Below are 22,016 nucleotides of genomic sequence, written 5' to 3' on the forward strand. Positions count from 1 at the left end.
AGCGCTGATTACTGTGAAGTGTTGGCTTCCATTGTCAATTGCCAATGATCTATCAGCGCCAATCATCTGTTGCCTTCCATTGTTAGTTTCTACCCTTTGTTATTTTCCACCTGTTGTTATCTTATTAATTGTGTTGTCCTTACATGTATATATATTATGCTCTCTGGCTCATGGCATTCATTCACCTGATGAAGGAGTAAGCATATACTCCGAAACGTGTTCCGCATCATAACGAAGTTGACATCCATACATTCTCTTCCACAAGGTGCAAGTCAAGATAGGGAATTCCACCAGGCATCATATTGGTCACTGATGCGTCAAATTTGGAAATGTCCCACACATGTCAACCAAAAACATATTTTAAAAGCTTACTGAGACCTTGAAATTTATAACCTTGATTGAAAAACTTTTGAATAAGAGTAACATGACGCTCTTTGAAATCTGAAGGCACAAATGAAAGCGCAATTGGTGATATATATATGTATTTATTGCAAAATACATCCATGTCAAGAACTGTGAAGATACATGTACGTTGTCATCGACATATTACGATTTAAAATGCATAATGAAATCCAGTAACAGCTACCTTCATGTACATGTATATTCCTAACACGTCAGCTGTTGAGACAATATTGTGACCATCGGATGAGACAACAGAATACAATTAACTTAAGTATATGAGTATGTCCTTTTAACTATGTACAGTGAACCCTCGCTTGGCCTTCAATGGTTCAGAATCAGGATGTGAGTCACAAAAAAACGGGATCATGATAGAAAGGCTCTTAACATGTGTATCCTGTTCTTCTCCAGTAGTAACTGACATGTGTGTGACCCTAACAACCGTCATATGAGTAGCAGAACGGGTAGTCATCAATATACTCACACATAAACTTAAGAATTATCATAACGCAAATGGGAGTCTCACAAAACCAGACGCCATGTTGCTGTTTAGGTATGTTCAATGATCATTGAAAACATCGTGATTAAACTTGATATGTTCAATGATAATTGAAAACATATCGTGATTAAACTTGATATGTTCAATGATCATTGAAAACATCGTGATTAAACTTGATATGTTCAATGATAATTGAAAACATATCGTGATTAAACTTGATATGATCAATGATAATTGAAAACATATCTTGATTAAACTTGATATGTTCAATGATAATTGAAAACATATCGTGATTAAACTTGATAAGTTCAAAGATAATTGAAAACACATCGTGATTAAACCTGATACGTTCAATGAACATATCGTGATGATACAAGTTATCAAGGGAGCCGAAATACCTCCTACAGAACAATATGTACAAAAAAGTAATATTACATTTCGTTGAAGACATTCACCAATGATTCTTATACCTTCATAAGTGAGTGAGTGAGTACGGTTTTTACGCCGCTTTTAGCAATATTCCTGCAATATCACAGCGGGGTATATACCTAGTTAAACTTAAATAACAACGATGACATTCGTGTGATTCTAAAAAGTGGCTTATTCGTCGTAACAGTTATCATTATAAGAATAATACTATCTTACTATGATAATTAACAAAGACAAGAGCTTAATACTGAGTCAGTTTTGCCATTTCATTAGTAAACGCTAGCTGCATTTCACTGAAACAGAATGTACATGGATTTCATTTTCTTTACATAAAGCATTCTCACCTTGCATAATGTGCCCCAAACCCAAACGGGATAGATGAGTTATAAGTGTCAATGTATCAAACCTCAGTCTTATGTTGTTAATTTTAATTTTATCGTACCGAAAATTGCAAAAAACTGAATAAATCCCAGAAAAGTGATCAGTCTATTATTTGTGCTGCTGAGGCACTTTGATAACTACGACAGCTCAGCTCACATAAGGTGAACTTTGGTCACATCATGCCAATCTTTGGAACAACAACTCAAGTATTAGGGGATCATAATGGCAGTGCATGGTTGATATGTACCGAGTTGACATGGTCTTTAGTGATTTCCTGTGAAAAACTAGAAAGACAATGTTGCGTTGTCAAATTGTCGACCTTAAACATCGTTGAAATAATGTTATATAATGTGAAACAATGTAGTTTTTTCTTTTGTCCTTTTGGCCCTTCCATAGAAACCTCTAGGATACAGCATAAGGTGTTACTGTGTCCTTCTGGCGCTTCCATAGAAACCTCTAGGATACAGCATAAGGTGTTACTGTGTCCTTCTGGCGCTTCCATAGACACCTCTAGGATACAGCATAAAGTGTTACTGTGTCCTTCTGGCGCTTCCATAGAAACCTCTAGGATACAGCATAAAGTGTTACTGTGTCCTTCTGGCGCTTCCATAGAAACCTCTAGGATACAGCATAAGGTGTTACTGTGTCCTTCTGGCGCTTCCATAGAAACCTCTAGGATACAGCATAAGGTGTTACTGTGTCCTTCTGGCGCTTCCATAGAAACCACTAGGATACAGCATAAGGTGTTACTGTGTCCTTCTGGCGCTTCCATAGACACCTCTAGGATACAGCATAAGGTGTTACTGTGTCCTTCTGGCGCTTCCATAGACACCTCTAGGATACAGCATAAAGTGTTACTGTGTCCTTCTGGCGCTTCCATAGAAACCTCTAGGATACAGCATAAAGTGTTACTGTGTCCTTCTGGCGCTTCCATAGAAACCTCTAGGATACAGCATAAGGTGTTATTTTATGCTTCTGGCGCTTCCAAATGGACCTCTATGATTCATCATACAGAGATTTTTTATCGTGGCCCTTCTATATGGACCTCTATGATACATCATACAGATTGTTTTGTCGTGGCCCTTCCATATGACCTCTATGATGTAGCATACAGAGGTTGTTTGTCGTGGCCCTTCCATATCGACCTCTATGATGCAGCATACAGAGGTTGTTTGTCGTGGCCCTTCCATATCGACCTCTATGATGTAGCATACAGAGGTTGTTTGTCGTGGCCCTTCCATATCGACCTCTATGATGCAGCATACAGAGGTTGTTTGTCGTGGCCCTTCCATATCGACCTCTATGATGCAGCATACATAGGTTTTTGTTGTGGCTCTTCCATATGACCTCTATGATACAGCATACAGAGGTTTTTTGTCGCGGCTCTTCCATATGACCTCTATGATGCAGCATACAGAGTTTTTTGTCGTGGCTCTTCCATATGGACTTCTTTGATGCAGCATACAGAGTTTTTTTTGTCGTGGCCCTTCCATATGGACCTCTATAATGTATCATACAGAGTTTTTTGTCGTGGCTCTTCCATATGGACCTCTATGATACAGCATACAGAGTTTTTTTGTCGTGGCCCTTCCATATGGACCTCTATGATGTAGCATACAGATCTTCGCGATGCAATAAAATACAGACGTATGCATTTAAGTATTTTCCATCAGTTGCGCACATCATTCCCGATAGAGCAACGTTTAGTCCTATAGACATTTCATGCATGTACTCTGATACACTATCATGGAAATAACGTTTGGTATTTCTTGTGTCATTCAGAACACCACAATCAACTCTTTGACAATACTTGCAAGTAAGCACACGTCGATAAATGGTCATTTAAAAACAAATTAAGCCGATTTTAGAATAGCGAAGTAATGAGATATTTCCTAATGTGACTACCAAATACCCATTGTACTGACTTCTAAATGTGTTGAAACAGATATACGTACAAGCATATTGTATTCAAAAAGCACTAAATGTGAACACAATTTTCAGTATCATTCCAACAACTTCAGTAAAACAAGCCCAGATTATCCCCGATGCCAGGGCGCAGTGCCATGGGTTGCCAAGTCTACAATGTGTCTCCGCCTTGTTTTGATAATACTCCGTCAAACATTTTATTGGGGAGGGGAGCAAAACGCGAAGCCAAACATGATTTGATGCAAGCACGTGTCCGCTGCCCAATCGGAATTACCCAAACAAATGACGGGACCTGTAAATTCAATCATCTATTGACTTAGTATGTATTAAGAATAACTGACAGGATAATAGATGTGGAAACACGCGTGAAATATAGAATCCAGTTTAATGTAATTTCATTTAAGAGGTTATAAAAGTAAATTCCGTTAAATAGGGCGTGTATTACCGAACAGGGCGGAGACAGGCAAGCCTCCAACCTCTATGAAGGGCAGCATGGTGGATAGTGATATGGTTAAAACCTTAAACACCGTGCATACATGTAGGCGAGAGTATCATATGGAATTTAAGACATAAAAATCACACAAAAATCAATAATACTATCACATTTAAAAATGATCTCCCTGTGTGTCTCTTAGCTGCAGGAATGTCCAATTAAGATTTCTTGTAAAACCGTTCCATTTATATGTATAGAAAGTACAACATAACTTGACAACTGACTTAATCGCATTACACGACTACAACCCATTGTAGTATATATTTACACTGACATGCAAATGCCTCGAATAAGTGGCGTCAAATTATATTAGACACTGTGACTGACAATCATATAATACAAACAATATAAACATCCCATGCAATCCATCCACGAACTGGTAGAAGTGAATGATATCCAGATTCAAGATTTCTACTTTGCCCTCCGTATCTTGAAGACAAAGAGTCCACTTAGCAGGAAGTAAACAGAAGTCATTACGAATACAAGGATATAACCAAGCCCGATCTCACAGTCGACCCTCTCAAATATGTCCAGCACAACTCCCCCCACGGGAGTGGCCAGGACCTGGGGGAGAATGAGTGCCAGGTGCCATACAGCAATGTCCTTGGCCTTGTCCTTCTCTTCCGGCAGAACGTCCATCACAAGTGCGAAGTCCACGGACTGGAACGCTCCGAATCCGGTACCTACAAACATATTGGAAATACAGAACATTTAACAAACGCACATTAATTCCCGTTTCTACGGTAATCGAATCATTTTTATTTTTTTATCATTTTTTTTTTTTTCCAATCATTTTACATTTATTTGATAAAATGTGACATTCCAGTACGTAGCTAAGTAATCAGCTAAATAGATGATGGCATGTTGACCAAAATTTATAGAATAGGGCAATGTCACACTCAATAATCGCTGCACATTTAGTAAGGTTGTAGTAGTTTCTTATTTCGTTCTGAAAGACTTGAAATGACGGGAGTCTTTTGTTTAACTTACTTTTAAATATAAGGTCTTTTATTATCAAAAAGATGATATTTAGAGGGTCATTGCGTTTTTCTGGAAAGCCAATCATCACATGTTTCTTTGTAATTTCGATTTGGATGTTAGCCTTTTGAAGTAGCCAAGCTTCAAGTTTACGCCAGATTTGCTGAACCATATTACAGGACCAAAAAAGATGGATTGGGGTCTCGATATCAACTGAACAAAAACTGCAATTTCGACTTTCAACATAACCTAATTTACACAAGAAAACATCAGTCGGAAGTATATGATGGAGTATTTTGTATTGGAGCCATTGCAGTTTAGTGTCTCTCGAATCGAATCATGTTTGTATATCCGCCTGAACAAAACTTAAGCCCAAAACCAATACATGACTATCGGCACAGTTTCATGGATACCTAAGATACAACAGAACCTGCTAAAACGTTGCTATAAGAACATTGTATGTGTTTTCGCAAATAACGTCATCTCATATTATGTATAGGAAGCAGAGAAGGCAGCTGAAAGGGTCGTCAAATAGCAAATATATAATCGACATCGAAGTGGTGCTTTTTGCGAACACCTAGTGTCAGCACTGATGTTCTGTGGTCCATTCATATAATATCCACAGCTATTTGCCCTTTAAGCCAAGTGGAATCTGTTTCGGCAGAAAATCTATGTTGGTGTATCTCTTGCATTGACAATTTTTATTCATATCAACTTTTTCCAGACATAGTTTATGTGAAGACGCTCTGGAATGATACCATTATGATAAAGTCTCCATGAACTATATTGTCACCACAGAAAATATCTATGTCATCTGCATATACACGAGTGGAATTATATGTCAGTGTCATGCAGTAGTTGGTGCATGTTTAAAGGATAGTGCAAAGCGATCAGTGCATGTATATCTGAGACAAAGGGATAAAAATAATTTTATCAATTTCTGTTTATTTGGTGTGTCACGCCAATTTTGCATCACCTTAAGCATTCTATTCTACTTTGAAAAAAGTGATTTTAAAAGAGAAACTATACATAACATGGAATTAACTAACCATATTAGGATATTACTTAAATTTCGAAGTGTATATAATTCAGGCTTTCAGAAACTCTGGAAAGGTTTAAGTACTGTACATAACAAGGATATTCTTTGTATTGAATTAGAAGATGAAGAAATGTAATCTTGCACTGTCCCCAATATAATGATATACGCTCTAATTGTCATGACATAAAATCCATTTGTTTATCAAAAAATACGAAAATAATATTTATGGTTGCAAAATTTGTGCATAATATGTTGAAGATCCCAGGAACTATGTACAATAAGTTATAGGTAGCGTCTATGTGTACATGATATTATAAAGTAAATGTATTTATTGTATGGATCTGTTGTCCCAAAGAACAATAAAAGATATACATTGTCCTATTGTACCACCGAATACAAACGCCATGGCAACAGCTATTGTCCTATTGTACCTACCGAATACAAACGCCATGGCAATAGCTATGTAGAAGGCGTAGTTGCCTCTGAGGAAGGCGTCGGTCAGCGCGCAGCAACCCATCACTATGGCTGAAGAGAAAACACACATACACATACGTGGCGGTACCATCTTTGTAAGGAAGGGTAATGTGTAACCCTACACAATGTAATTCACTGAAAGGCATTTTGAGTGTTTTAAAAATAAATAGGATTACTTTGTGAGAGCAAAACTGTCGCTTTGACGGACGTGTTTCAAATTCAATACGTGCCTGTTTTGGACTTATAGACAAGGCTAAATATGTCCGAAGGGTTGATGTAAGTGGTTTCCGAGAAGTGTTTTTCTTATATTTGGGCATAAACAAGCCTATCCGCAATATGTAGCAACAAATAGTAAAAACATATTTTCAAACATTATCTTGGGCCTCAAACTTGCTTAATGTTAGATCTTCCCTGAAGTTTCGGCCTTCCATTGGCTATCCTGAACCGCCTGATGGCGAAGTGTAGGACAGAAACAAGGCAAATTGTCAATTATTTAAACTTTTCTGAAAATTGTCATATAAATATTTCAAACGTATGTTATATATTCTCCCATTATACCGCGTCCTTTACTGAAACATAGAATTAGGACAAAATTGACATCCTTCGTCAAATATATTGACCATTCGTCACCACTCATATTTTTGTACGGATCATGTTTTAAAATGGGGTGACGAGGTGACGAGGTGGGCTGTAAGACGTACCTGCAGTTGTCACTATACTTTTGCGTCGGTTTGTTCTGTCAGATATTATTCCGAATATAACAGAACTGAAAGGAAAATAAGTCCATTACAGTACATCATCACTCATACCAACCAAGTATTCATTTCATGTTGTTAAGAACAATATTGACCAGAGGTTGTGATGCAAGCTCGCGCTACCATCATACCTGAAAGTAATTATGTTATCAATGTATATAGTAACACGTGACCAACATACGTCACGGTGGATTTCCCTCACAGTTTAGATTGTGTATATAAATCCAGTAGCGCTAAAATGTAAAACCTCGTTTGGGGATTTAGCAGCGCTTGGAGTATCTTTGTATGACTGTCTCGAAGAACTTCTTCCACTTTGAATAGCTCACCTGATAGCAGCAGAGAAGAGCATCGGGAGGAGCATGAGGGATACAGAAGTTGCGGGGGTCCAGCAGTTTGGCAGTGGTATCATGTCTCCTAGCCAGTACTCCAGGAATCTGAGGAAGACAATTTTATATCTGATTCTGTCCATTTTTCCTATTTTCCTATTTAACTCCCCTCAACAATATTTCTGTAAATTTCAGCCTGTAAATATTTGAGTCTGGGCCAGACAATCCAGTTGTTGATATAATGACTACAAAAAAATCACGTTTTGAGGAACCCTTTTCTTATTTCGCGATGGTCAGTATCATAAAGTGACACTGAGTTTAGAAGGGACCCCTCAATATGAAGTATTTCATATAACCTGTCATTGAATGTTCTCACCAAATACACACATTTCCTACATTTTTTACCACACATTATCAGGTAATCTGTACTCAGACTACCCTTGTATTCGTTCAACTCGTGATCAGGTAATCTATACACTGACTACTCCAAGGTTTTGAATAAAACTAATTTCGGCAGTCAGAACCCAGAAGCAACTTCAATGGTTAAATGAGGTGTATTCAATAATTACCATTCTTTCAACACGAACCATAAACGTTCACTCCCCAACCCTGTTCTACAATACAAGATACGTGGCCCCCGTTGTAAGACTCACCCTGTGACGGTAGCCACGTTCATCTCCTCAACCCTGTTCTACAATACAAGATACGTGTCCCCCGCTGTAAGACTCACCCTGTGACGGTAGCCACGTTCATCTCCTCAACCCTGTTCTACAATACAAGATACGTGTCCCCCGTTGTAAGACTCACCCTGTGACGGTAGCCACGTTCATCTCCTCAACCCTGTTCTACAATACAAGATACGTGTCCCCCGCTGTAAGACTCACCCTGTGACGGTAGCCACGCCCTGCTGCATGAGGAACCTGGTGATGAACACCCATCGGAAATCATGCTCTGAAATGATGAACATGAACATTCACATTCTCACCTTCAATCTTTTAATATAATTTCAATAGTAAAATACATATGATAAATTTAACACATTTTCTGAGTGCGCCTATTAACATACAAACCACCAATAAAGGTGAATCGTCTCAGAACAATCTAAAGCAATCTCACCTTTCAGAGGCTCCCAGAATCCACAGAATATAAGCTTGCACCCTGTTAATAGAAAAGCGTAGTTAAACAGCTACGAGGTAATAACAAATTATTATTATACTGTCAATATTGATTTTACGTGCGCTTCAAGTGGATTTATATTTACTCACTTGTCTTGAACCGTATGAATAAATATGGTGTTTAAAATAATGTGTGGTCTTTACCAAGTGGTTGTAGTTCCAGCTCCTCCTTAGACCGGTACTCCTTGGTCGACACGACAGTCACGGTCACACACAACACCAGGATCCCTAGGATCAGGCCGTATATCCCTATCACGCCGATATGCTGCAAGAGTTATTTCCCTTGTAACTTTACACATCGCCACAAGCAATTCCAGCATTGGAACATGTTTGAAACGTTTACATTTCAACTGTGAATATACTGTATTCCAAATGGTGATAATAATTTGGTTTAATAGTCGATGAAATGGGGTCATATTATTAGGTCAAGACGGCCTAGTTTGCTGTAAAAGTGCATTGTTTTACTATGAGGTGTAATGTTATTTCAAGTCGCGGTTAAGATTATTGCACTTATAAAGCGACGTGCATGCACGTGTCCCGCAGTTTAACATGACTAACCCACTCAGCTACAGTATACTGGCTCCGAGTCCATGTTTTATCCCCTTAATGCCAAGCACCAGGCTGGGTAACAACAAGTAATCTATCTTCTAACGTCTTTTGATATGACGTGGCCGGGGATCGAACCACCGCCCTTCAACTCTCAAGGCAGACGCTCTACCACTAGACCACGGAGCCGGTCTCGTCATTATGAAGTGCATGCCTTCAGTATGTATTGTTACAGTTTGACTTCAACTCGTGTGTCTCTGTTTACACTGTATATATGTTTCACCCGTGAAGATCCGGGTTAGAATAGATCTCCAGCAACCCATGCTTGCCGCAAAGGCGACTATGCTTGTCGTAAAAGGCGATTAACGGGATTGGGTGGTCAGGCTTGCTGACTTAGTTGATGCATGTCAGCGTATTCCAATTTGGGGATCGATGCTCATGATGTCAATCACTGGATTGTCAGGTCCAGACCCGATTATTTACAGACCGCCGTCATAAAGCTTTCAATATTGCTGAGTGCGGCGTTAAACAACAAACAAACAACAAACAAGAGAACAAGCAAACAATGTATGTTTACCGTGAAGCTGAGACCGGCCGCTGCACCGCTCACATTCCCCAGCAATATCATCGCGCCCATCACGCCGGAGTTAAAACCTGAACAATATTCACAACAATTTGGAATTTGCATTTATATGTATCCATTTATTCATTATTGATAATTTTGTGAAATACGTATGGGCGTTTCACGACGATCTAATTATGAAGCTATAAAATCATATACATGTGTTGATGCATAAATAAGATCGGATTATTTAAATAGATAGCCATGTACCGGAACCAGTTATTAATGAGTAGCACCGCGGACTGATCAATATTATATTTTAATTTCCAGAACTGGCTTCTACGGGATATAATACTTGGGTGAGATTAAGCGATATCTCATTGGAAATAAAAATACTTCAATGAAATTGTATGACAATGCTTTGCAGACCATGACGTCACAATCAAATGACTAATCTCTCTGTGAAGCTGGTCAAGCTTCTTTTTACAAACACTGATTATTACTGTTTACAAACCGAAAAGGTTGGACGTATGATTTTGGGTGATAAATAGAATCTCACACTTGTGTCTTTTGATATAATATATATCAACACTCATCGAAAAAAGATTAAAAAAACCATCGACAAGCCTCGAAATTGTAAACTTTTATCGACTCGTGTTGATATATTTGACGATTCGAGTATGAGATTCTCTGTTTCCATAGGGAGACTGAGGAACATCAGAACACATGTAATCCTATGAACCGCCTTCTAAAGGAGGCACCCACTGACCTCTCTGTGTAGGGTGAGACTTGTCCGCCACTAGGGCATTGAAGGGGACGGTGACGGCAGCTTGCGCACAGATCACCATCAGGAAGAATGTAATGTACAACCCTGAAATATACATCACCACGTGATCGTCTCCGCTACATCCAGTCTTCTGTTTCATATTCTTTATTTTGTTTTGTTTGTTTGTTGTTTAACGCCGTACTCAGCAATATTCCAGCTATATGACTGCGGTCTGTAAATAATCGGACAATCCAGTGATTGCCATCATGAGCATCGATCCATGCAATTAGGATACGATGACATGCATCAACCAAGTCAGCGAGCCTGACCACCCGATCCCGTTAGTCGCCTCTTACGACAAGCATATATCAGGAAAATTCCCATTTTAGGATAATATTAGAATTTTACGTCTAACAAAGTGTTTTTTCGATAAATACAGATACAGGGGACATCCGGTGAACCCCTCTTTGTAATCAAGCAGTCTCTCCTTTATGGTGTATAAACACTTATATTTATCCTCAGCAAAGTCAGTAAAACAGACTTCTATGTAGTACTTTCCTCGAAACCGCCGTCATATAGCTGGAATATTGCTGAGTGCGGCGTAAAACAACAAACCAAAAAAACTTTAATAAATCTATTAAAATAAAAAAATTAATACCAAATACATGTACAAAGGATCGGGTTGGTCGACATGCTAAGAGCCAGATGGTCTATAATAACAAAAGAATCGAATGAGGCTACCAGGCTTGATCTTTGGCTGAATTACCTTCAAACATTTTGAAAAAATGCTTCATATAGAACGTACAACCTTACTTATGTATCATATCAAACGGGGGTTTAGTCGCATATACTTTCGCAAAATGTACGGTAAATTGGTTCATCATAACAAAAACAGATCAATCGAAGCTGTTTCTTTCCGTTATCTTTTATCCTTGAGTAATCAGTCATGATTTATGTGCAGTAAATTGACCACACGCACCTGGTACCGGTATAAAAATAGTCATGGAGCTTAATGTAACAATCCTGTTTTTATATAACGTAAAGGTTACCTACGTAACGATTAGCGACTAACGTATTAACATATTAACTACATCTTGTATGGGACACAGAAAGTTCCAATGTTGATCGTTATATTTGAGTTATTTAAAATTACTATTTCGTTTACCCAAGTTTCCGGGTTTCTCTGCGACGACGGGTTCCGTGAGCGACTTCTTGTCTGCGATGATCCCGGATTGAGATGGGTTAGTGAAATCCTTGGGAGGTATGGACTGGTTCATGTAGGGGGCGCACCGCTCCTTCACCAAGTCCAGCTGACACTGTGGGAAGTTACAAATATAGTATATCATTAGGTTACAGGTTATGGGGGAATATAAATATTACACTTTAAACAAATCACGTCTGGAAGTTTAGACACTTTCGTTTTAGTTCTTATCTAAATAAAAAGCCACAAAGGCCTTCCCTTAATCATATGAAGTATCTATTTAAATCAGAGACGATTTACGATTCCGACCACAGCATGAGCATGTGTTTATGAATCACTGGCAAATAGTAATGATGCTAAATTAGCGTATCCTGCTCAACCGGTGGCATCTTCACAAATACATGCAAAGGCAAGTCAAATTGTTCACCTGAACAAATACGGGAACATATGGTACAAGTCAGAATAGGTAACTGCATCGGACAAACCTTTGCCACTGATGTGTCAAATTTGGATAATGCCCTCAACATGTCTACAATAATACATTTTGGTAGCTTAACTAAGACACTGAATATTGTACTCTTGATGTAGACGCAAATGTCTGAAGCCCCTGGAATATAGCTCAACATGAAGTTGACTATTGTAAAGTTGAAGTCATCCTTCTTGTGGAGAGTTTTGTATTTTTATTATATATATATAGAAACATTTTGTTCGGCTACCTCGACACTTTCCAACATTCAGCTAATTCAACATAAACCTGTACCTCTTTGATTTCATTTTAGAATAATTTACTTTTGTTAATTTTAATGTGGGAACCACTTTCTTTTAAACAAACTATCCAATTTAAAAAAAATAATTTTTTAATATAGATTAATCACTTAATCTTAGAGCCTCGTATTCTGATTTCCTACACCAACGCAACATTTATGCGTTCATCATAAACTTATAATTACCTTTAATCACAAAATAGTTGATATTGAACACTTGCTGGGTAAAGATAACATGTTCCGTGATGATCTTACATACAGTTATCCAAAGTGAAACCAGTGCATATCGAACATGTCATTAATGGACAATTGTCGTGTTGAGTGGTATTGATGAGAGTGTTGGCTAATAACTGTTCCCCGCATCTGCACAAGAGGATTATATAACATGGGGATGTTACTCCGGACAATGATCACAGATCGCTGTAACATGCAACATCCTCCGGTGGGGTTACAGAGATTATATCCCATAAGTTACACATCCAATTTGTTACACACCTCTATAATCCCAGTTGTTACACAGTTTGGGAGGAGGGCAGGAGGGGATTAATTAAGACAACGCCTACTCAGTAATTGACCAGTCCTAAATGGAGTACCACATAGACCAAGGTAAAGACACCAATGGTACAACAAGAACACCACTCGACAGACTTGTCAACACTGGAGATACATCCGTAAAGCCTGCAAAGCAAAATGTACAATAGTTGGAGACTGTGTACGGAATATTACAGATCACACCCATTCCTGTGAAGACCGTCTCAAGTTTGTGAGCAGCTTGAGGAAGAGGACCAGAGATGAGACAACCCCAGCCCTACCTTCTATTCAGCGACGGGGAAGACAATACAATTCTAGCGTTCTCCACACAACGTCAACTGGGAGCACTTCAGTCAGCCGAGACATTCACCTCCTGTCCGCACTCTGGGATCAAGTCTTTATCCTGCATGCCAGACGTGGAACTGTCAACTACCCTCTTGTGTTTACCCTGTTACCAGATCGCCAGATGATAACATACAAGAGATTTTTCAGTCAGGTAAAGACACTCGTCCAGGAGAAACTCCAGCGAGAAGTTTCTCCTGCCAGAATTCAGACCGACTTCGAACTAGCTACAATTCGCTCTGTTCAGGCTGAATTTCCAGCTACTATAGTCAAAGGCTGCTACTTTCACTTCAGCCAAGCAGTGTGGAGGAAGACACAAGATCTTGGCTTGGCTGTCCCCTACAAAGAAGATCCCCACGTGAAACGATAGATACGGCGAGCTGCGGCACTGCCACACCTCCCTCCAGGACAGTGCAAGACACCTGGTTAGATGCCATGGAGGATACACCTGAAGTGCCCCGTGCTGAAAGCTTCAATGATTATATTGTGATGAACTGGGTTGAATTTGAAGCTAGATTTCCCCTTCGTCTTTGGAACCGTCAACAGACAACAGGACCGCGCACAAACAATGATCTTGAGGGTTTTCATAACAGACTGAATCGAGAACTACCCCACGACCATCCAAATATTTACCGCTTCATTGAAGTTATTCAGAGAATCGAGAGGGCGAAGAACCGTCTAAGGAGATTAAAAAATCAGCTTCACCAGGGACTCAAGACTCCACTCCAGTTCCTGGTTGCTGCAGGCTTCTATGCAGGTTATGACAAATGGGACGTATAACTAATAAGAGGCTACCGTTACAGAGGCTGCATGTATCATCTATATATCTAGATTTAGGTGATGGGGCAGACTAGAAGTTAAAGAGGCCGTTCGTCCGCCACACAGTACAGTGCCAGGTGCTCCTTGCTGGGACATCAAGTTGGTGCAAAATGACATTAACAATGGTTTCATATATCGGAATGTTACAGTTTTTAAATCTCACAAGGTATACTGTTATTGTCAATAGAGATTGCTTTTAGTTTATTTGAAGTGATTTCTCACTGGCAGCAAATGATTGAAACGCTCAAAAAATGTCGAGTAGTGGCAGTAACTGTGATTTAGAGTTACCTCCCTTGGTTGTTGACAAAAAAGACGGACTTGATCGTTCGAGAAGTTTCGGCATATGACAGCTTTTGGCTGGCAGTACCTGTATCAGAGCGATACGGGGGCGAGGCCTTTAACGACCTGAGCTGTGTCTACTTGTCAAGTGCGGATGCGATACCTATCTGAAAACATCGAATGTCTGCCAGCTCCCAACGCTATTCCGGATTCAAGAACAGAGCACAGCGGCTTTCAAGACATTCGACAAATGCTTGACATTCGTGAGTGTACTGGCATATATTATAGGCCTGTTACTTATTGCTGCTGTCATTTATTTGACCCATTGTATTTCGGTTGTCTGTTATAATTGTAAACGTAAAACTGTGTTTTTCAGTATAATTTAATCATTTTACATTGATCTTACGTGGTCATTTATTGATTTCATAATTTAGTTCTGTCTGAACCGATTTCAGGGTTAATCGTTGCGTTTCAATTTGAAAATCACATCGTAACAGTACAGTTCTGTTCTACGTTATTTTGCTCCTAATTTATGTATATGTGTGAATGTACCCCGTGGTAGGTAAGCAACATTATAGTAAGATGGTTACTTGATGTTTTGTGACATTGTTTGCTGTGGGATGTACAAGCTCAGGTTTATACTCATGGCGGAGTGTATGGCAGGCTTTACTAACAAGACATAATAATAGCCTTCCAATAAAACCAGCATGGCACATTTTAACAAAGTCTCTGATGTTTTGGAATAATCATATGTTAATTAATGACAGTGTCACAGTCGTCTCAAGACACAAGTGATCACTTCAAGGGAAAAACCAAAACCCGTTTATCTGATGCACAAGAGGCCAGCAAAATCCTGCGTGAGTGAGTGAGTGAGTGAGTTTGGTTTCCATCAATATCAGCCCAGACACCAGATGGGTTGCACACATAGTTAGAGCATCGAATCCGGGCCCACTGCGTGACAAGCGAACGCTTTACCCACTGGCCTACTCTACCGCCTCACATGACAGCTGTACTACATTATATTATTACGCAAAGTATGCGCAAGAGAACTTAATGCCTCATGTATGACGACTGAGTCGATATAACGACTAAATACTCATTAAAATGAAACGTAAGCTTTATACTCATTGCCTAGTTTATTTCACAGTTTTAGCACTTCAAACCACAACAGATGTCAGCCTTCATTTTGATAAAAATAATGTATAATAATATTCTTTCACATATGATCGCCATGGATATAACGATGTGGAATAGGGGCATGGGGGGCAATTGTTTTGGACACAGTCGTCTGAATGTGGATCAGGTGTCATGTGCGATCTATCTGCTTGTGTGACATTGTTCCCTGACGGAGTGATCGCGCTCTCAACCGCTAGTTTATACAGGTGATAATGAAGCCAGACACCCAAGTGCACGTGTTGCACGTCCCCGTAGTGGATGTGAGGAGGTGTATCGTCTCGTGTGTTGTCATGGAAACTGATCTGGTCACATCAGATATGGGTGTGATGCAAATGGTTCATCTGGCACCTGATGCCATGGACACTAATGCCAGACGTTAAATGTTGTATATTTACCATGCGACTCGTGTTTCCCAGCAATCCCTTCGTATCCCTATGGGGCCTGCAAAATAAGCATATTCAGTATAATCATTCAATGTCTTTATGAAACAAAACCTCCACCTTTGTCTCATTAAGTATGAATCTTCTAAACGGTATATAATGTTGGAAAGTCATCGTCTAAAAGCACATTTAATCAGTATTAAGTATAAACGCCGCTGCTACATATGGAATACAGTAAAGGACACCCTCGCGTTCTAGTATTCTAGATCTCGCGATCTCGACCTTTGGAAACAAGCTAAATATGCAAAAGGTGCGAGACTGTCCCTTACAGTATTCCATAGCTACAAAGATTCCGTACGAGACATGCCTTCTGTAGATATCCAGTGTTAGAAATTAGTTTAGGCATGTGAGAGGAGAGTTTCCACCCTCGCATATAATGTATGGCTCAATACTTACACATTAACCTGTGGGGCGCTAAACGCCATGCCAATCAGACCAAAACTGAAATCAAGGAAACACACGTATGTAGTGGCATTTTACCAGGGGTAGAGTCTCAATATATATAGCAGTGACACAGAGTGAACCCCCGTTAATAAGGACATCACCTGTAAAGGGAAACATTCAGGATTAACATATCAATGGTATGGTGACACGTTCTTTGTGTCCCAGTGTCCGGACTAACGAGGTTGCACTGTATATGACAACATGTGTCATCAGGGAAGTATACGATAGCACAGTGGTTCTCAAAAGATTAAATTTCACCTGAATATGGTAATTATCTGACCGCAGATATTTCCTAGTCACGACTTACGTCAAATGTATTGATCAAACTTAAGCCCTGAATATTCAACGGGGTTAAAATCCCTGCAAGGATGTGTGTTCACGTACACAGCTGATAATGCAATCTAGATGCAGAATACCCGACCACGGGGCTCTACCCGGAAGTCAGTGTACATGTGTAGCCTGTTGTGCATTTCCGTGTGAGACCTGGATGAAATAACTTTTCCTATCGTCATAGGTTCTAAAGGTCAATGCTAGAGAATAATTAGTCTCGAATATCTACCGAAACAAATTCCAGGGAGCGAAAAAGGCAATACAGCACAAATTATCCCTTTTAAGGTATATCTATACATATCACAGTGTTACGGTCTGTTTACTGTTGATTACTTAAGCGTTCGTTACTTTGATTACTCGTTGACACACTAAATAAATAAAAAGTATAATGTTTCTCTCGCTAGTGCTTTTTATATTTTCCAGCAATCAAACAGATTCAAAACAGGACACGATGACAATTCTTTTATTTCGACCAAATTAATCTGCTTCCGTGAGAGCATACGCAGCAAGAATATTTTATCATTGAGTAATTAGGTAATGGTGTCTCATAAAGATAAAAATGCATGGGTTGAGAACACGGTTCAACGTTTATATTTCTTTGACATTTTCTAAGTCCTCTATCACACACAAGAAACAAAGCTGTATATTCCATTTTCACTCGTCTTTCTCTTTTTATCTACTTATTCCGTGACAGGTTCACAGCAAACTCAAGCCACGTTCATTTCACAATACACACTTTGTGTTCACGTAAATAGTCCCGCTGTTTCAGTTTTCACTTTATCAGTTATGATTCTTTATCAAACTTTATCAAACACTGCTCTTAACGACTCCTCTCCCTAATGATAGTCACCAATCAGTCTAACATAGAGTTCCCGTGTTTGTACAGGTGAACAATCGACTTACGTTTGACAAGGTAGACACAATATTTTTTATGGATAACAACTTCTTTAATACCGTAAAAAGCTATTTACAGTATAAAATAAGTTGTTATCCATATAATCTTTTGTGTGTCTACCTTGTCATCCGCCAACTTCTAAGTAATGCCTATGAAACGACTTACGTTTGCATGTGTTTGTGACGGGTGATCCATGAACACATACATATGCTTTAGTCCGAATCGTACAATAGACTTGTGATTATAGAAAAGGTTTTGTCGCTTTATTCCAAGTGTAAAAGTACACTGAATTTCCCCTGCACTAAACTCAATATATCCACAGTTACCTTAAAAACCAGTGATCCATGAAATAGATAGTGAGTGAGTGAGTGAGTGAGTTGGGTTTAACGCCGCTTTTAACAGTATTCCAGTTATATCGCGGCGTGTCAGCTTAATGTGGGAGGAAAGCCCGAAGTGATGCAGGTCTCAGACGTTTACCACTTCGGTGAAACCCACGAGCACGGGTATGGTGCTGACAAACCTAGAAACATAATCGGGGCGAACCGGGATTCGAACCCACAATCATATGTTTCTGGCGTGCCCAGGGGACGCAACTTTGCACAGCGAATCGCGGCGCCTTAGCCGACTGGGCCACCCGTGGCCCCCTTGATATAGATAAACTTGTAAACGATAATTAGGTTCAGAATATAAAATATAAGCAAAATCCGAAAAAAAAACGGTAGCCATTTCGTCAGGTAATCTCACTGTAACCAAGGGTCGCGTATCAACCAACATGGCCTTCACAAGGTAACCAGGTAGCACGTTACAGTCCAATCAGGGATTTGTTCATCTTTATCTGTCCCCGGGGAATTGCCGATAATCAATTTTTATCCCAGTTACCGTAAATGTTTAATTTCCGGAACTGGATTCAGCAGTTAGCCTTGTCGTACGCCTACACGTATCGACCCATGGCATGAAGGCAGTGTTTGTTTCCTGATGTGTAGGTTAATTACCATAATACACTGGAACTGTGGGTTTTCCAGACTACATGATAGAGATCCCAGGGTTGTACTTTTAAGACCCAGATTATGTCATATTGACATAGCGGATGGCTTATGTTGTTGTATTGATCTGATGTTACGTCCAAGCATCTGGATTCGTTGTCTGGTTTGTTTACCTGTCTCCGCCGGATGCTGTACCGCTTAGCAGCATCAGGCAACAAACATACTTTATTTACAGATTGTGTGAGTGAAGGATGCTGCCGGTAGAGAAGTGCTTGCTTCCACTTTTCGCGAACACCTGATGCCATCAGTGATCCATTCATATAATTTCCAACGTTCTTTTGCCTTTGACACCCGATGAACCCCGTTTCGGCGGATAATCGAGACTGGTTTATCTTTGGCAAAGACGTTTTTCATTTTCTTGGAATATGCTTTTTGGAGACCAATGTAGTATGTAATTGTCTTACTATGGATATATGTGTATTCCCTCAGTCACAGAATCGCTTAATGAATCGAACCTGCACCACTGAATAGGCAAACTCGCTACACTACCCATTCGCCCACCATGACCCACTTAAAGTGTTTCCGCTGATAATACTCTGCTATCCACCATTCTCAAACAAATTGTTTCTGGAGTTAAAGACAATTGTTTTGTTTCTGTCAACACCAGTTCTGCGCCGAAGAAATTATGTCACTAAATATCGTGTATATTTGCGTTACATATAATATGGTTCAAATTAGGGAATGTATATTGACACAAAACCCTTTAGTACTGTCTTTTTTTTTTGCTTAACGCCGCGCTGAGCAATATGCCAGCTATATGGCGACGACATGTAAATAATCGAGTCTGGACCAGACAAACCAGTGATTAATAGTGAGTCGCACTCCTTTGGGAAACGACCACACGCTACCAACCAGGTCACTCTAAATAGGAATACCAACAGGGAACTATATTATGATAATGATGATGTGTGCTGACCCTACCAGAGGATGATGGTTCCGATGATCATGACAGGGCGCCTCTTCCCCAACTTGTACGTCAGCCGGTCACTCACCATCCCCACCACGGGGCTCACGAAGAAGGTCAAGGCTGGAACGCAAGGTCAATGCACTTTAGACCACATATACAAAATAACATACCGGTCGCAAAATATTGCTTGCTCGTATTCTTCTCACTCAGCACGTAAATTACAAGTCAACACGCATAAAAGGTCGAATACATATTGATTATTTATTTTTCAGAATTCATTTTCTTCCAGTTTCGATTACGGAAGGACATTTTCTGATCAGATTAGGTACTGAAGAGTATGAGTGAATGTTGGTTAACGCCGCGCTTAGCAATATTCCATACGGCGGCCTGTAGTTGGTCGTGTTTGGATCTGACTAACCAGTGACCGAAACATGAGTTACGCCATCGGAACACGATGACATGCAGTCAACCGAGTCACTGAGCCTCTATCCCCTATTAGTCGTCTCTAAAGAGGAGATGGTGGGACATATTCCTCCTTCGGAATAGGTACTAAAAAACACCAGCTACAAATGGGGCTATCGAAAAACTCATATGGTTGAAAATAATAAACAGCTAAAATCAGCAATATATAAGAATTGGTACTTGAGTAATATATATATATATATATATATATATATATATATATATATATTACATCAAGTGACGTTCACAAAAAAGTCTAACTAAGCACCAAATGTGGTCATTTTAAAAAAAAATTCATGCTCTTTTTCCTTTAAAAAGATACACTTTCAGAACAGATAATCAACTTGTCGTGGCCTTACCTGCTCCTCCGGCAACCATTCCTCCGAACGTGCTGCCCTTAGCGCCATCGCCCACCAGCGCCTCAACCTGAGCAGGTATCACTGAAAATAACCAGACGTTGCCGTGGACTGCTCTATACTTGTATGATAATGGGAACTAGTTTTCGTTTTTGATCATACACATCATATCAAATTATATCCCATCATGTATAGAATCCCATTACCATCTTATTAATGCTCACACTTCTTCTATTTTGATAAGAATGACGATCAGATTAACATTTCTTCATGCTACGTCAGAAATAGTTTTGAATATCAAACAAAGGCATTGCTGTTTTAATGTCACACATTGTGATAATGTATTTTGGATTTTCTACAAAATGAAACCGTTCCCCTAGTAGGCGTGAAAGTGAGTGAGTTGTTTTACGCCGCTTGTGACAAATCACAACCATATAAGGGCTGGAGACACCAGGGTACTTATGTGGGAGTTGAACTTGTCTTGTCTTCCGCCAGAGGAGCCAAGTCACAATACACGGCGGGGTGACTAGGCTACCCAACCCCTCACCATTCATTGGACAACCGTGTTAAAGTAGAAGGTCATCATGTACCTTAGATGATATCATTATAGCATTTATTTTATTTACGAATTACAACATTAAGACGATACCTTCAACGCTCAGAAGTAGCACCATAAAGTTGATGCCGAACGAGGTCATGTTGAGTAAGATGCATTGTGGCTTGTTGAGCATCGGCGGAGGCTCCTCGGTCACCTCCAGCTCATCATAGGGGGCGCTGTGGGGAGCAGACGACAGTGTCATGCATGGTTCGTGGAGTAGACACAGCAGACGACAATATTACACACGGTTTATGATACAGGTACAGCAGACGGGAGAGAGAGCAGACAACAGTATCACACACACACACACATACATTAGTGAGAGCAGACAACAGTATCACATACACACACACATGGTTCATGGTACAGACACAGCAGACGACAGTATCACACACGTACATGGTTTATGGTACACACACACACACACACACACACACATAAGAGAGAGAGAGCAGACAACAGTATCACACACACACACATACACATATGGTTCATGGTACAGACACAGCAGACGACAGTATCACACACTTACATGGTTTATGGTACACACAAACACACACACACACACACATTAGAGAGAGAGCAGACAACAGTATCACACACACACACACACACACACACACATGGTTCATGGTACAGACACAGCAGACAACAGTATCACATACACACACACATGGTTCA

General features: G+C 39.8%; 1 protein-coding gene across 3 annotated transcripts in view; it reads right to left on the bottom strand.

The window, feature by feature from the left end:
• Positions 1 to 465: 465 nt before the first annotated feature.
• The window catches only part of LOC124110817, a 51,669-nt gene continuing 30,118 nt past the window's right edge, over positions 466 to 22,016 (bottom strand). For all 3 annotated transcript variants that reach the window (XM_046470245.2, XM_046470246.2, XM_046470244.2), the window contains exons 3-17: positions 21,387 to 21,511; positions 20,741 to 20,821; positions 19,934 to 20,039; positions 16,697 to 16,741; positions 16,256 to 16,301; positions 11,914 to 12,064; positions 10,752 to 10,853; positions 9,998 to 10,074; positions 9,019 to 9,139; positions 8,816 to 8,857; positions 8,584 to 8,650; positions 7,700 to 7,807; positions 7,320 to 7,384; positions 6,580 to 6,669; positions 466 to 4,810 (exon numbers count right to left, since the gene is read on the bottom strand). In XM_046470245.2, coding sequence (XP_046326201.1) covers positions 4,539 to 4,810; positions 6,580 to 6,669; positions 7,320 to 7,384; positions 7,700 to 7,807; positions 8,584 to 8,650; positions 8,816 to 8,857; positions 9,019 to 9,139; positions 9,998 to 10,074; positions 10,752 to 10,853; positions 11,914 to 12,064; positions 16,256 to 16,301; positions 16,697 to 16,741; positions 19,934 to 20,039; positions 20,741 to 20,821; positions 21,387 to 21,511 — 1,498 coding nt within the window. In that variant the 3' untranslated portion in view covers positions 466 to 4,538. The remainder of the gene's footprint in view (positions 4,811 to 6,579; positions 6,670 to 7,319; positions 7,385 to 7,699; positions 7,808 to 8,583; positions 8,651 to 8,815; positions 8,858 to 9,018; positions 9,140 to 9,997; positions 10,075 to 10,751; positions 10,854 to 11,913; positions 12,065 to 16,255; positions 16,302 to 16,696; positions 16,742 to 19,933; positions 20,040 to 20,740; positions 20,822 to 21,386; positions 21,512 to 22,016) is intronic.

Source organism: Haliotis rufescens, unplaced genomic scaffold (genome assembly GCF_023055435.1).
Source record: "Haliotis rufescens isolate VD_foot unplaced genomic scaffold, xgHalRufe1.0.p SCAF_62, whole genome shotgun sequence".
NCBI classification, from domain to species: domain Eukaryota; kingdom Metazoa; phylum Mollusca; class Gastropoda; order Lepetellida; family Haliotidae; genus Haliotis; species Haliotis rufescens.